Below are 16,893 nucleotides of genomic sequence, written 5' to 3'. Positions count from 1 at the left end.
TCTCTCAGACATGGGGGAGGAGGTGACTGAAGGTGACTGGCAGAGATGCCCCCTTAGTTTAGCTTGATCTCAGCAGTCGTGGCCCACTGCCTACTGCTCTGGTAGTTAGCCAGGCATCACAAACACAACTTGGAGTTAGCTAGTTCAACCAAACTGTCGACCTGGGATTGAGGGAGGGGGGAAGGCAAAACGGGTGTCTGGCATTGCGATGTCTGTCTGGAGCAAGGGTTTAACCCCGTTACGGTTGACAGGTGTGGGTCCAGGGATGTGTTCACTGCACAATTGTTGAATTCATCCGTGGTACGTTCAAGAACTTGTTGCTCAACACACAGGGAGGGCAGAGATGCAGACTATTGATCTGGCACAGACCTGTGATGATGAGGATTCTGAGTAACGTGTAAACTTGGCTCCTTCCATCTCTGCCTTGGCCTAAAAACAGCACCACACAGTCAAGGCCTGCAGTCTACAGTGATGTGTTGTGAAGTGGATGGTCTGTAATCTGTTGTAATCTGGGTGTATGGATGTGGGGAGCTAATATTGTCAAGTGGTGAAAATAATCTCTTGAGGAGGATCAACATGTATAAATGGCAATTTATTAGAATGTTCATATTAGACTATATGATCATATTAAGGGCAATGAGTATTATATCGTATCTTTATCAAGGGTCGAATAAATAAAGAAATGAATAAAGTTCACATTGTAAAAAACATCCAAACAGTCTTAGCGGTATTTTTGGTATCTGACACAGACAGGTTGCCATGGTGTGATTGTGTGTACGTTTATTGCTGTCTTATTCTACAGTACAGGAAGTAGACATACAAGGGGAGGACAAATACAAGGTGTTTTACATTGTAAAATTGCTATTCAGTGGGCAAGCAACAAATAAGCTTTCTGTCAGGTGCCACGTTTGATTAGAAAATAAAAAGAAGGAAACTTGAATGAATCTACAACGGGTGATAGGGGATTGTCACTTGAATGGTTCCTGAAGATGGTATGATGACTATGGTATTTGGAGTTCTGGGAAGAACACTATAATTAAAGCACACATTGTTTAGTGCACTTGGGGGGGCGGGGTGGAGTACAACAGATTACCTCCAGTACAACACTGGAGGTAATCTGATGCTTGGTGTTGAAGGTTATGCAAACCATAGCACAGTGTTACATTTATTAATGTCCCCCTTCTTCACCATCCAATAACTGCTGGTGTGACACGCCATACACACTACTGTATGTGGGGTTTGTGTACTTTTATTAACTTGCAATAAAAAGTGGAATAGTTCTCAGTTAAACCACAACTTTTAAAAGGTGATTAGGTCTCTTATAAATGGCCCCATTTTTTAAAACACTGATAAAATACATTTTTGTTGTTTTCTGTGCAGTATTCACAGTAAGGACAATCAAAGCTCTGTATATATTACATTTTGATATTCACAAGTGCTGGTAAGAATGGATATTCTATTCTTCTATTGTTCTACATGGAAAATTGTGGAAACAGTTCTATGTGAAGTGTTGCTTCACTTTTAATCACATTTAGAGGCAGATTTTCATACATTTTATTAGTAAAAACGCTGGATCTGAATTGCAGCATTGGAGTTTTTAAGGCAAATATAGAATCCCATTTTGTCAATAAGGAATGTCATTATAAATATGTAAGAATGTATAAATAAAAAATGCAAAAATAAATAACTATAAAAGTGATATTATCCAATATATCAATAATGGGTGAAAATTTCAAAATCAAATAAAAAAACATTTTGATATTAAAATAGATTACGTTCACAAATACTCGAGATGAAATTTAGGTCTATGCTTGTCCTGACTTGCTACTTCTGTCCTTGTGTGATCTTAAAGGCAGGATCTTAAAGGCATGGTCTTAAAGATTTGATCTTAAAGGTGTGGTCTTCAGAGTGAACAGACCTAACTGAACACAGGTAGACTGTTCCCAGTAAGGCACTGGGGTTGCTTCCTACAGCCATGTCATCCACAAGGACCTTCTATGTGACTGACACAAGCTGTTGTTTTTAAGGGGAATAGGTAATACAACTCAATTTTGAGAGCTGGCAAAACAATAGAAAACAAATCCCAAACAGAGCTCTCTTGTCGAAACTTTAAGGCACAAATTTGACATAGAGTTATTTCATACAGTTAATGGATGAATACCTTCTACCAGTCTCATAACTTATAAAACTGTGGTAAGACAAAATACTTTTTTTCCTTCAGATAAAAATATATTTCTACCCTTTGTGTAACTATTCAGTAAATATGCGTGCTGGATAATAGTGAGAGAAGAAACACATAGAAAAACACTGGAGCAGAATGACAAATGAAATGTCTTCCTTGCATATATAACCTAGGCACAAGCAAACGTGACCAATGTGCACTATACTAGAGGTGCAAAGTGAGACTTTCTGTATTTACAAAGAAAACCATACACTATTCAATACATTGGATTGCATGGTCTCCGTTCTTATGTAATCTCCCAAACCACTGACATCATATGCAGACTTCAAACTTGTCTCTGTCAGTAGAAATATGATATTTACATATGCCCACTCTGGTATCCAATTCTGTTTGTAATTCCAATTAGTTTGTTTCCAGTAATACAAACATATACCCACCAACCAAAACAATACATTGATTGTCAAAATAGGAGTTCAAGTCTAGCCTAACACTTAAAATTGCATAAAATCTTTGAAGAGAGACATTCCATTTGACAGTAATTGTTGTCCAGACCTTCATAGAGCATCCCTTCATTAAAGGTTCCAGACTCATAATGCATGGTTAGCTGTGCTTGTCATTATCCAAGAGGACAAAGATCATGTGAAAAGGAACCAGGTGACTGGAAGGTGTGCACAGTAGGACTGACACGATGATGAACCCTTTTATCTATGAAAATGACCCAGAAATGATTGTTTATGTCTGAATGTTGAGGATTCTAAGGTGGTCGTTTAGTCCTTTAACAGTATGGCTCTCTTGATCCTGCTGTTGTTCATTGGTAAATTATTGCATAACTTGCTGTCATAACAGCTTCATAGGATTGACGCGACATTAGTACACTGTAATAACAGTGTTACAACATTACTATAACGTTTTAACAATATCCTCCCAGCATTAGTACACTGTAACAACATGGTCACAACATTCATTGGCATAACTGTCACAACATTGGTATAACACTGGTCTAACATTATGCCATATTATATTACAACAAAAGTCATCCAGACTAAATGACACCTGGTACTGGTGTACTGCAGTGTGTTCTCTGACTATTTTGAAATAGGCTGTTGCTCACCAGTCTATGGTTGCTGGCTAGTCGGCTATCTTACAAGCTAGCTAGCTATGTCATGTCTTGCTGTCTCTGACTGGGAGCTAGTAAACTGTTTAGTTAGCTGTCTACTCACTAGCTAGCTATGTTGTGTCATGTTGTCTCTGGCAGCTAGTTAGCTGTCTACTCGCTAGCTAGTCACTAGATACCGTACTGCAGTCCTCTGCCTGGCTTGTCCAGTCGCTAGCTGGAGGTGAGTCAGTCATTCACCAGTGCTCCAAGTGCAGGTCCATGGCTGAGTTCAAGTTGATGTCTGTCACATCCAGGAACTCGGTGTTGAAGATGCTGGGGCCGTTGGGCGGAGCTACGCTGAATGCCGTTGCTGAGCTAGGCGGGGGGTAAGGTCCAGCCACTCCATGGTTTCCCACGGCGACTCGGCAAAGGTCATTCCCACCATGCCTTGCGCCTCAGTGACCGGGGTCACCTTGGAGATGATGGGGGACAGTGGGGTGGGCGTGGTCCATCAGCTTGTCCTGATGGGCGTGGCTGTTGGGGTGATGGTGGTGGTGGGGGGCTGGGGGTACCCATCCCCTCCGCCGTTCACTTCGTCTTCCTGCCCGGCCTCCTGAGCGGCCATCTTGAGAAGGGCGACCTCGCCCCCCCGGCCAATGGGGCTGCTGAGCTGGGTCTCCAGGTGGCTGTCCGCGATGTGAGCGGACGTTGTGGTCATAAGGGAGGTGCGAGGGGGGACCTGGTGGTCGTAGAGGCGGTGGAACTTTGGAAGGATGAGGCCGGTGCTTCCTGGGGACACAGTAATGTGAGGCACAACTTTGGTTACACAGGACCCGCTCCTCTCTGGCGTTAGCTGGCATCTCTTGAAGAGAAGGAGGAGGGAGGGAGGGAAGGAGGGGAGGGCGGGGGGGGGCGGGTCACAGCAAAGAGTGCGATTTAATACCCACGTTAAGAGGGGAATTTGAGTAACAATTAGGTCGAGGAGGATTCCTGCTAACAGATGCTAGCATCTCAAAGACATGTGCTAGCCAGATGCTTTGTATACAGCCCACATCAACTCAGCACTGTAGAGCGTATGAGAAGATGCGATAGCTCTTTACTGGTTAGTCTCAGTTCAAGATCAATGACTGATTCTGATTCTGGTCACTCACCTCCGCTCTCTATGAGCACATCCAGAAGCTCGTCCATCTGCTGGCTCCGGATCAGCTGCTGAGATAAGGAACAAGACTGCTATCAAAAGCCTTCTCACGCTTAAGAAATATATCTCTTCTTACAGGGCAATAACATCTCCTATCATGCTCCAATGATGTCATCTTCTATCCGAAACAAGGTGCGGTCAAGACGAGTTTGATGCGTCGGATTGTTATCTAATGCAAGGACATTCATTTGGTTTGCAAACTGAGTAGAGGATCACAACAGCAAGCTTTGAGAAACCCAGTCAGACTCGCTCGAGGGGTGGAATCGAGAGTGTTGTGCGACAGAAAGATGCCAAGCAGCGGGAACGACAGAACGAGAGGAGAACGAGAGACAGAGAGAGAGAGAGGACAGTAAGTGCAGCACTATCAGAGACTCTGCAAATATGTTGTTATTATAATCATAATAATAATAACAATAATAATAATAAAAAAGCGTTGGCCCAGTTATGATCTGCTGCCTTTGGGTTACCTGCTTGACTGCATCCTCATAGCATGGGGGATGTGTGAGGATGGATGCAGCAGCATCTGAGCTACAGAAGGTAGGGGACCCCAGGCACTTTTGGCCAACACACCGAGGAGAGGGCAATATTGTCATCTATATGAAAAAATCAAATAAAACTTTATTAGCCTACGGATTCGGAAAAAACGGGGAAAATGGAATTCCGTGTTTGCGCCAGGATGTCTGAAGAGTCCCTTCGAATCTTGACATGACTATGTATTCTGATTGAGCGAGGAGAAAAAAAGGGAGAAGAAAAAATGATGAGAACTAGGTTTGCGGGGTTTGTGAACCGGGGGTGGTGTGAAGGGGGGGGGTCACACCATGACTGGCCGTGTGAGGAAGCAGTCGACCTCGACAGTATGTCAAGTTGTAATGGAAAGTTACGCCTCGACGCCTCACAGATGCTCTCGCACCGCAGTCAGACAGAAGGAACACATTAATGAAGAGGGGAAAACCGTGGTGAAGTGAAACGTGAACGAATCTCCAGTCACTCAGTGATTCAGACGGGTTACGGTGGTTACGATGTTAAAAAAAAAAACGGATCCGGTGGGAGGAGAGCGTGGGTAAGCCCCCCAAGAGATGTCGACCCAGCCTTACCTTCTGCATGGCCGTGTTCTTGGCCTTGGCTGACCCTCTGTGGGCTGAGGCCAGCGTCAGCTGTGTTGGGGAACACAGACTGGAGACCTCGCTGGTCGGACAGGTAGGAGCAGTTCACCTGATGAGCACCACCCTTCTGCTGAATCTGCCGGGTTTAAAAGGCAGGAGAAAAGTCATTTGGTGCTTCCGTTCCAACACACGGGTGCGGTTTGCTAAATGTATGTGTGTGTGTGTGTGTGGGGGGGGGGGGATTGTGTGTGTCTGAGGGCCACAGTACCTGCATGTTCCTGGGCCTGGTGCCCACCTGGGGGAGGGGGGGTGGCTGCAGCCGTTCCTGCCCAGCGGAGGTGACAGGAGGTAGGGGTGGCTGGGGGACGCGGGCTGGGGGCTGCCGGAAGGCTCTTGCCAATGGGGGAGTCTTGAGGCGAACACTGGGGGCTGAGGAAGGCAGACATGGTGGAGGGACTTCCAGAGGAGGGGGCCCTGTCCAGGGCACCGCGCCCCCCCAGTAGGGCCCTCCCATGCTGGGGAGGGAGGGCTCCGCAGTGGGCCGAGGCCCTCCATGCAGTTATCTGGGGGGGTCTTGAGGTGCTTGGTGGAGGACATGGGGCAGCTAGAGGAGAGGGACATGGGCTCCTGTTTGACCGTCACACCAAAGACGTTTTGTCCCATCATGCCCTGGGGCGGCTGGAGGTGCATGGAGGGGTGATGGGGCGGGGCCGTTGCCGGGAGACCCTCCTGGGTGGCGCCGTAGCAACGCTTCCTCTTGTGGAGCTGCATCTTCAGCTCTTCCACCTGGACAGGAAATGGAAACACTGACTCAGGCTCACAGCTTCCCTGTTTGACATCTCCCATATCTATCTGTTTATCAACGCCATTCTGGAGTGAAAGGTTTTATTATGATTTAAATACTATAGAATATAATACTGTACCAATTGGAAACACGTGTCTTGTCAGTGCTACTGAAATGTCTCCTTCAAAATATTATGATGACGATCAATATTCCATATTCAAAGTGTGCTTTTTTGTTGTTGCCAGAAACCATTTTTATAATGGAATGAAGTCCCCCATTTGTGCTTCTTCCTACTGCCCTCACCATGACAACCCCACAGAGGACTCTGACAGGAAGTCGGTTCACCCACCTGTCTCTGCTCCTGGGTGCAGCTTCCAGGTGAGCTCCTCGATCACCTTCTGCTTCTCCACCAGCATCTTGTCCTTCTCCGCCTCCAGGCCCTCCGCCCCTCCGCCCCTGGCCTCCCCGCAATCCCTCCATCCCCCCGCCGCCCTCCCCTCCCCTCGGGCCCCCGTGGGCCCCCCGGCCGCCCTCCTCGGCTCCGGCGGGGGACGCCTGGAGGTTGAACTGCGGGGGGGGAGGACATGGGGACGTCGCTGAAGCTGTCCGGGAGAGAGCCACTGAGGGAGAGGTCGGAGGAGGCGGGGGAGATGGGCGGGGTGGAGGAGGTGCTGGGGTAAGGGTAGTAGCCCCCCTGGGAGAGGGAGGAGGAGGAGGGCGACTGGTAGGGAGGACAGGGAGCCCGTGGGGGTCACGGGGAAGGTCCCCGTGGTGATGTCGCTGGCGCCGCAGGGGGAGGGGCTGGCGGCCGGGTCCTTGAAGGGGCGGAGCCGCTCGATCAGGGCGGTCTTGGTGCCGGAGACGGGCATGCCTCGGACGCGCAGCTGCTGTCTGAGTTCTGATACCTGGGGGGGGAGAGAGAGAGAGAGAGGGGAGAGAGAGAGAAAGAGAAGGAAGAAAAGGAAGGGGAGAGGCGGAAAGAGATATTGAGTGGGAGAGAGATATGGAAATGGAGAAACAGAGAGATAGAGAGAGAGAGAGAGAGAGAGAGAGAGAGATGGAGATGGAGATGCAAATAAATACAATAAATAATAATAAATAATAATGAATAATAATAATAAATAAAATGCAAATATGTAAACTTTATGCCCCTTGCAGTATCCACACTGAGGTACGTTCTATGTTAACCAGCATTAGCTCCTACCTTCAGGTCGTCCAGGTTAGCAGGCAGAGGCCAGGCTTGACAGGGGAGACCTGGCTGGCGTGCCCAGGATAGGAGCTCTTCACTGGGGGAGAGGAGGAGGAGCTGCCCCCTGTGTTGGTCAACACACTGGAGCTGCAGGCTGGCAGCTGATCACTGGCTGCTCTGGAGGTGGGGAAGGGCTTCAGTTAATTGACTGATTCATCTTTTCATTTGGTTTTACATTCAGGGACTTGGTTCACTTATTGATTCACTGACTCGCATTCATTCACTCATCTACTCAGAACTTGGTTCTTTAAATCCGGTTGTTCACATGTTTTGATTTGTTTACTGATTCAGTCCCTCGCACATTCACTTAATGATTCACACGTTCATTCATGGATTCATTCATTCAAGATTCAACTGCTAACATCCTAGCGACCACGGCGAGAGAGTAAAAAACAACCCTACAACTCACTTCTGAGCCTGGGGGCCGGAGGATGGGGGGCTGGGTAGCTGAAACTGGGCTGGCGTTGGGTGTGTGCGTGCTGGAGTGCGGTGTGCGCGGCGTGGTGCGCGTGCGCGGGTGGTGTGCCCGTGCGGCGAGTGCGTGTGGTGAGGGGAGTGGGCGGCGTGAGCGTGTTTCTGCTGGCTGAGGATCTGCAGCTGGAGGAACAGCTGCTGCTGCTGGAGCAGGCGGGCGTAGGCCGAGTCCATGGGTGGGCGGAGACTTCTCCGGCTTCTGGTCCGGAGGGATGTACTGGTGGTACTTGAGCTTCTTCACCTTGGGCTTCACCTCTTTGGGTTTCTTGCTGCGGTTCTTGTCGGAGGTCGTCTTGGACTGCTCCGACATGGGCGGGGAACGGACGCAAGAGATTGGGAGAGTTTACTACGTGGCTTTGGAAATGATGTATTTGTATGTAAGTAAGTTATTTAATGACTGATGCCACTGAAGACACTTGCTTATTTAAGCAAAATAAAAACGTAAAATGTCTGATATTATTAAGGTTCCATTTGACAATAAATACAGACAGCTGGCTATGACATCCTGGCCCGGTATATCTTTCAAATCAAATGTTTATTTGTGTAGCCCAAGGTGGTTTAGGGCCATGCTGTGTGATAGGACACATACCTTGACGATAGCAGGGGTGGGGCGGAGTCATCCCATTGTTGACGCCCCCCGCTGAAAGCCCCTCCTCCTGGCCCTGCTCAGGGGGGTCCCTTGGTTGACATCCCTGCACACACACATACAAAAAAACAAGTTTAAGTACTGCTTCAATACATTTACATTACCATTTATATTTAGCAGACGCTCTTATCCAGAGCGACTTACAGTAAGTACAGGGACATTCCCCTGAGCAAGTAGGGTGAAGTGCCTTGCCCAAGGACACAACGTCATTTTGTACAGCTGGGAATTGAACCCAGCGACTTTCTGATTAACCCGATCCCTAACCCTCAGCCATCTACTCCCAATACACATTTACACAAACTATGTCACATGTATTTCTAAACCACTAAATTACGTTACATCTACATTTGTCGTGGATATGGACATGGAGACAAATATCTGAGGTTGAAGTCAGGAGCACCACAAGGTGTACCGCAACTGGAGGGAGCCAGTTGTGACGGCTCTCTGGCTGTGGACGCCAGGCGGTGCGGGTAGTCATGGAGACGAGGGGTGATGGGGTGGGGGGGCGGGTGGGGGCTGGGGGGGTGGTCATGGGGACGGCGGGAGGGTTAAGCTACACCCATCAACAGGGCCTTCTCTCAGCTGAGGGGGTATGTGTGTGGTGCAGTGAAGGAATGTGTGGGATAAGATGCCAGAACAGCTGGGGGGGGGGGGGGGGGTGCAGTTATCTAGGTGGCCACAGGGAGGGCAGACTAGACCTGACCCATCCAGGAACTCAGGAGGGAACAGAGTGGAAGGGTTGAAGGAGAGAGGTCAGAATGAAAGCGAGAGAGAGGAAAGAAAGAGAGGGAAAGAGAGAGAGACTGCGAGAGAGGGAGAGGTCAATCTGGAAAAAGGGACGAGGGGAGGTGGAGGAGAAACAGCGAGAGAGAGAGAGGGAGAAAGGATGAAAGAGGCATCAGGGAAACAAGTGAGGGAGAGAAAAAGAGAGAGGGGTGGCGGGAGAGAAAGAAAAAGGACGGAAAGAGTGAGAGAGGTATAAGAGAGAAACCGAGATAGCTGGAGAGGGAGCGAGAGACAGAGAGACAGAGAGACAGAGAGACAGAGAGGGAGGGAGGGAGGGAGGGAGGGAGGGAGGCAGGCAGGCAGGCAGGCAGGCAGGCAGGCAGGCAGGCAGGCAGGCAGGCAGGGAGGGAGGGAGGGAGGGAGGGAGGGAGGGAGGGAGGGAGGGAGGGAGGGAGGGAGGGAGGGGAGGGAGGGAGGGAAGGGAGGAGGAGAGGTCCTGACCTGGCGCGGGCTGGTGAGGGCGGGTGAGGAGGAGGAGGAGGGAGGGGTGTGCCCCATGGTCTCGGAGGAGGGGGCACCCCGGAGCCCTGGGACTCGTCACTGTGGGGTTGCTCCGGCGACAGGCTGTCACTGCTGCTGTCCCTCCTCAAAGGCATAGGAGTCATCCCGCTTCGGAAACTTACCATGGTTCACTACAGACAGGAGAGAGGAGGGGGGGGTGGAAGAGAGGCAGAGGGAGGGGAGGAGCGAGAGGGGGAGCGAAACGGGGAAGGAGAGGAAGAGAGGGGAGAGAGCGACACAGAGAAATTATACCACTTTCCCCTTCAGACGTCGGGGAGCACGTCGGTCACCGCAGAGGGGGCGGCTGTAAGGCGTGAAGGGCGGAGTCCGGAATGTTGGTTTTATGAAAACACTGAAGTAGACCAGACTGGGCATGCTCCTAGCATGTGAGCGTGAGCCTGGAGACGTGGTTCTGCATCAAGCCCTGTCCTCCTCGCTGTAACACTGTCCCTGACACCTAGTGTTACACTCAACCCTGAGGTTGTTACTCTGCCCTCTGGCACCGGACACTTAATAGTGAGCACTGCTCCGATTGGGTTGGACCGATAGTGAGCAGAGCAGTGATAGGCTGGGCTAAGTGTGACCGCTTTATCTGGATCGAAGCTAACTGACCTGAGGTCAGAGAAGGGACAGGGTCAATAAATGTAGGGGACACCTACATTTAGGTGTGAATTCGTGTGTGTGTGTGTGTGTGTGTTTGTAAGTCTGAGTGTGTGTGTGTGTGAGTGGGTTAGGTTGAGGCTGTGTGTGTGCATGGGCTAGGGGGAGGGGTGTTGTAGAGGGAAGAGATGTAAGGACTCTCATTTAGACTCATACATGTGACCTGGCAGGGACATGTGACCTGCCAGGAGCAGACCCTGGTTTTCAATCATACCCACGCACACACACGCACGCTGGTATGGGATATTTCCTCCACCTGTTACTTTCACACTCTTTCTCGTCCTCTCTCTTTAATCCTCTCTATCTCTGTAAACAACTATACAGTACATACATCTATCTCACTCTTAACAACATACACACACACACACACACACACACAGGGTCACGGAGAGAAAGGGCATGTATTTGGGACAGCGTTGTGTTGCACGGTGTTTAGCTCATAGACCTCTGGACATCCTCCCCCGGACACGCTGGGTCCCTCTGCCTGAACAACAGGAAGTGGACAGCAGGCTGCAGAAGCCAGCTGGGTTCCAGCACGACCGGAGGTTGACACATCATCCCAGTATTATGGGATGAGACAGATCGCAAGGGAAGGGGGTGACACAGGGTGACAGTAACCGAGCGACAACCTCGTCCAATCAAATACCTTTTGTAGGGGACATGGGGGAGGACAAACACACGCACGCACAGATACGCACACACACACACATCCACACACACACTTCGGCAGAAAAAAAGGAACCCAATGCAGCTGCCTCTTGTCTCAATAAGAGAGTCCTCCTCCATGCGCTTCTCCAGGAGTGGCGAGGGCGCCCCCCCCCCCTCACCCCCGACCCGTCACCTAGCGCTGGGCTTGCGCAACATGCTAACGTGCGAGGGGACACGTTAAAACGGCGCACACAAAACCACAAACATGTACACAGACTTACAAGCATGTACACAGAAACACAAGCATGTACACACAGAGAAACACAAGCATGTACACACAGAGAAACACAAGCATGTACACACAGAAACACAAGCATGTCCACACACAGAAACACAAGCATGCACACACAGAAAACACAAGCATGTACACACAAAAACACAAGTATGTACACACAGAAACACAAGCATGTACACACACAGAAACACAAGCATGTACACACTAGAGAAACACAAGCATGTACACACAGAGAAACACAAGCATGTACACACAGAAAACACAAGCATGTACACACAGAAACACAAGCATGTACACACAGAAAACACAAGCATGTACACACAGAAACACAAGCATGTAAACACACAGAAACACAAGCATGTACACACACAGAAACACAAGCATGTACACACAGAAACACAAGCATGTACACAGACAGAAACACAAGCATGTACACACACAGAAACACAAGCATGTACACACAGAAACACAAGCATGTACACAGACAGAAACACAAGCATGTACACACAGAAACACAAGCATGTACACACACAGAGACACAAGCATGTACACACAGAGAAACACAAGCATGTACACACACAGAAACACAAGCATGTACACACAGAAACACAAGCATGTACACACAGAAACACAAGCATGTACACACAGAAACACAAGCATGTACACAGACACACAAGACAAGCACGTAGCCAGAACTTCCGTACTGGAATAGGCAGTGCAGGGGAGTACAAGGGCGTGGTGACTAAGAGGCTACACATGCAGAGTCAAGCACTGCAGTGACAGCTTCTCTCTGGGCCAGGGACAGATAATCATACTTGAGGGATCCTTAAATCAAAGCCGTGGAGGAGTCGCATCTTGAAAGAGGATTTCCTACGGACGCTGCAGAGCGACGCAGTTAGAACGTTTCCTCAGCTGACATTGCAACAGGGTCCAGGCAGAGTTCGAACACTCGTCTCCTGGACTCTGGAGAACTCTAGAATCCTCCTCATCCCCCCCCTCCACTCTGGAGAACTCTAGAATTCTCTTCGTCTCCTCCACTCTGGAGAACTCCAGACAATTCATAATCTCCTCATCTCCTGTGGCCAGACACCCCAGTACTGTAATAATAACTAAAGAGAGCTCTGGAGTAAGTGGAGATGTCTGGTGACACCTCCCTCCCTCCCCACTCCTCCTGTTAATCCTGTAGAAATAACCATCTACTGGTTTAGCTCAGTGGTGGCACATTCGACTGCTGATCGAGAGGCCAGGGGTTCCAATCCCTTACTGTACATTGCTTTAGATGAAAGCTGTACTAAATGAACACATTATTTGTACGTATTCGTAGGAGAAGCCCTGCGTTGGGTGGAGAGCTGATCTCTGAGCGGGATTGGAAGCCAGGTCTGGCATCATTAGCCTGGGGAAGTTTACCAACAGCGACACAGCTTCTGTTTACTCTTCTGGGTGAAATACTTCATGGGTGAAATCAGGCGACACACCGACTGAAAAACCAGGCGAAAGGGTGAAGAACGCCCGTTCTGGAGTAGACCGTGGGAGATGTTCTACCCGATACAGGAAGGAGGTGAGGAAGGATGGAAGGATAGAAGGATGGAAGGAAAGGAGAAAGGAACGACGGGACGGATGGAACGGACTGGAGCCCCTATCTCAGCTCTCGACACACCTGACACATGGGGCTCGAGGACACCAGAACCCTACCCACGGGCAAATCGAACAAGAAAAGAACAAAAAACATCAAACGTGTACGTGGACATGCATATGTACGTACGAGTGAGCGTGAGTGACAAAGTGTACGATCGCGTGTGAGTGCGCGCAAGTTATGGAGTGCGCGACTGTGTGTGCGAGAGGGTGCGTGTGAGTGTGTGTGAGTGTCTCTAACTGTGTGTGTGCGCGCAAGAGAGTGTGTATGACGTGCGCGGGAAAGAGAGAGACAGCGCACGTAAGTGGTTGCGCCAGACGCAAGGCGAGCGGCCGGACAGCGCGCCTCACCCCCAGACCACACGCCGGCCAGCCCCGAGAGGAGAGCTGCTCTCAACCTAATAAACACCACATGTTCCACCCCAGCAGCGCTGTATACACAGGAAGCTCCATCGTGGCCGGCGCCCAGACCCCACGTCCAGGGCTTCGGCGGCCCTCTGCTGCCTGGGACAGGGCTAGTCTCTGCTGGTGAGGTGGAACACTGGGGATGTGGTGTACTGGGGATGTGGTGTACTGGTGATGTAGAACACTGGTGATGTGGTATACTGGTGAGGTGGTATACTGGTGATGTGGTATACTGGTGATGTGGTATACTGGTGATGTAGAACACTGGTGATGTGGTATACTGGTGATGTAAAACACTGGTGATGTGGTATACTGGTGAGGTGGTATACTGGTGATGTGGTATACTGGTGATGTAGAAACACTGGTGATGTGGTATACTGGTGATGTGGTATACTGGTAATGTAGAACACTGGTGATGTGGTATACTGGTGAGGTGGGATACTGGTGATGTGTTATACTGGTGATGTGGTACTGCATGTGTGTGTGTGTGTGTGTGTGTGTGTGTGTGTGTGTCGTGCGGAGATCAGTAGCACTGTTCCTCCCAGGTTCATGTGGTTGAGGAATGAATGATTGACAGGAGAGCCCCTTGAGATGTGGCATCTCATTTTTTAAGGGGGGGGGGGGGGTTCCTTTTGAGGCGACGACTAAACCGAAGACAGAACAGCGTTCCACAACGTACATCGCAAGCACGCAAATGTAGACCGCTCGCCCGCCTCCCACAATAATGAGCTCTATTCGTATAATACATCCATTTGAGCATGAGCACGAAGAGCCATTGAAGGTCAGGGCGGTTTAGATGGCTGAGCGGTTAGGGAGTCGGGCTGCTAATCAGAAGGTTGCCGGATCGATTCCTGGCTGTGCCAAATGACGCTGTGTCCTTGGGCAAGGCACTTCACCATACTTGCCTCGGGGAGATTGTCCCTGTACTTACTGTAAGTCGCTCTGGATAAGAGCGTCTGCTAAATGTAAGGTTGTTTTGAGTGAGTGACTGGTCACGGGTCTCATGAGTGTCACAGCAATGTGAACGACTCCTATACTGTCGTGCGGGTTAACAACAGCAGGAACTATTCTGTCCTGCTAAAGTCATGGCTTTGTTTAATGGGTGTCAGCATGTGTGTGTGTGTGCAGGTGTGTGTGGGAGTGTGTGTGTGTGTGTACACTCATAAACACCACTCAGAATAAAATCTTCAAAACCCTCTCCCATCTGCGCACGCCAACCTCTCTCCTACAATCCAGAGATAAACAACCAATCGAAAAATTCCTTTTAAAAGAGCTTTCGGCCCGCTGGCCAATCCCGTGCGCCCGTGCCCCTTTATCTCCGGCAGACTTCTAGTAACTGATAGTGTCGAGTCGGGCTTCTGGATTCCTTTCCCCGCACACTTACCAGCAGTTAGATTATCTGCTCTCTGGAGCCGCAGAGAAACAGCAAACAGGGCCAGAGATAGCGTCCTACAAGCCCCTCGCCCCCAGACCCCGCCTCCCCCAGCAAGCCCCATTTCACAGCCAGCCCGTCAGAGCGCCAACTCTGGCTGTACGTTGTCGGGGACCCAGACAGATGACTGTACACACTTTCAAACGTCCAACCGTCCCCCGGGAACAACGTGGGACGTGTCCTAACATGACTGCGCGACGACTGATTAATGGAGCTCTGTTAATGCTTTTCGACCAAACTCACTGGACAATAGGGGTGTAGATGGCACGTGTATCTAGGCAGAGTTCTGAAAACAAAAACAGACACAGTCCAAGAGTCCTGGAGCTCGTATTTCACTGCCGGTGAGGTCAGTAAATGCTGCTGACACAGTGTTTGTTTTCATGACCTCTCGCCCTCACACACGAACCGTGGAAACATCGCAAAACATACGCTGTCAGTCTTTACAACAGGTGCTTCTAACTGTGTCCTTGTGTGTGTGTGTGAGAGGGTGTCTGAGTGTGTGTAGGTGTGTGCATGCGTGTATGCGTGTGTAGGGGTGTCAGAAAGGTCTCTGGTTATCATTTCATCAGGAGATAAGAACACAGGCTCGTGGGAGTGTACCAAATCCTGCTCCGGCCCTGACAGATCCGTCTCTCTCGTTCCTCTTTCTCCTTGTCTCTCTTTCTCGCCTCCCCCTCTCTTCTCCTGTGCTTCTGGTATACTTACTGTGTTCCACCTGTCACGCTGAAGGGTGTGGGTGTGTGCGTGCCATGGGTCTTTATGCACCAGTGCAAATGTACGTGTGCGCATGCCGACGGGTTAGTGTGTGTGCGCGTGCAAATGGGTGTGCTCGCGTGTGCAAATGAGTGTGTGTGAGGGGGGAGCATGTGTGTGTATATGAGGCTCCCAGTCCGTGTGTGTGTGTTGACGCACATACATGTGTGTCCGTACGTGCGTGTGCGTGAGCCTTTGTGCGCGTGCATGTTAACGGGTATACGCGTGTGTGTTAAGTGTAAATGCGTGCGCGTGTTAAGGTGTAAATGTGTGCGTGTTAAGGTGTAAATGTGCGTGCGAGCGGGTGGCAACATGTACATTTGTGTGTGTGCACGTGCGTGTAAACGTGAAAAGGCGTATGTGCGCGTGTGAGTGAGTGTGTGCTTGCGCGCGGTGCCGAGAGGGGCTACTCACGAGGCATGAGGCCCTGTCCGGCGAGCTGCTCCCTCGTCCGCCTCTGCTGGAGTCTGAGCTGCAGGACTGGAGGATGAGGGGGCCGGGTCGAGGGCAGGGACGAGGAGGAAGGGATGAGGGACAGAGAGGAGGGAGGGCGACAGGGAGAGAGAGAGACAGACAGGGAGAGACCGAGAGTTCAGCTCACGTCAGCAACAGTGACTGGCAGGGTATCTAGCAGCGGGAGCTAATGAGTGCGACGCGACACGTGGACGTCACACTAAACAGCATGCTCTCACGCACAGAGGGGCGTGTCTGTAGACGGACACGCACACACCTTCACGCTCTCGCACGCGGATACATACGCGCGCGCGCGCGCGCACACAGTATACACACACAGAGATTAGGACAAAGCCACTTGCTCGCAAATATTTCTGTGAACAGAATGTAGGATAAACAGCTCCTGGCCTTTAAACAGAACTGCTCGGCACTGTGTGGTCTGTGTGTGTCCGTGTGTGTCTGTGTGTGTCTGTGTGTGTCCGTGTGGTCTGTGTGTGTCCGTGTGTGTCTGTGTGTGTCTGTGTGTGTCTGTGTGTGTCTGTGTGGTCTGTGTGTGTCTGTGTGTGTCCGTGTGTGTCCGTGTGTGTCTGCGTGTG

General features: G+C 50.2%; 1 protein-coding gene across 1 annotated transcript in view; it reads right to left on the bottom strand.

Moving 5' to 3' along the window:
* Positions 1-758: 758 nt before the first annotated feature.
* Positions 759-16,893, bottom strand: part of myocd (myocardin) — a 20,060-nt gene continuing 3,925 nt past the window's right edge. The window contains 27 exon segments of the mRNA XM_047014586.1: positions 759-3,655; positions 3,658-3,783; positions 3,785-3,837; positions 3,840-4,111; positions 4,113-4,140; positions 4,430-4,487; positions 4,944-5,069; positions 5,571-5,618; positions 5,620-5,715; positions 5,848-5,880; positions 5,883-5,969; positions 5,972-6,061; positions 6,063-6,365; positions 6,713-6,727; positions 6,729-6,860; positions 6,932-7,105; positions 7,107-7,268; positions 7,568-7,599; positions 7,602-7,727; positions 8,110-8,266; positions 8,268-8,384; positions 8,676-8,697; positions 8,699-8,778; positions 9,960-10,037; positions 10,040-10,099; positions 10,101-10,150; positions 16,259-16,324. Of these exon segments, the coding sequence (XP_046870542.1) occupies positions 3,533-3,655; positions 3,658-3,783; positions 3,785-3,837; positions 3,840-4,111; positions 4,113-4,140; positions 4,430-4,487; positions 4,944-5,069; positions 5,571-5,618; positions 5,620-5,715; positions 5,848-5,880; positions 5,883-5,969; positions 5,972-6,061; positions 6,063-6,365; positions 6,713-6,727; positions 6,729-6,860; positions 6,932-7,105; positions 7,107-7,268; positions 7,568-7,599; positions 7,602-7,727; positions 8,110-8,266; positions 8,268-8,384; positions 8,676-8,697; positions 8,699-8,778; positions 9,960-10,037; positions 10,040-10,099; positions 10,101-10,150; positions 16,259-16,324 (2,714 nt within the window). The 3' untranslated portion in view covers positions 759-3,532.

Source organism: Hypomesus transpacificus, unplaced genomic scaffold, assembly GCF_021917145.1.
Source record: "Hypomesus transpacificus isolate Combined female unplaced genomic scaffold, fHypTra1 scaffold_258, whole genome shotgun sequence".
Lineage (NCBI taxonomy): Eukaryota > Metazoa > Chordata > Actinopteri > Osmeriformes > Osmeridae > Hypomesus > Hypomesus transpacificus.
This window is presented reverse-complemented; position numbering and strand designations above follow the sequence as displayed.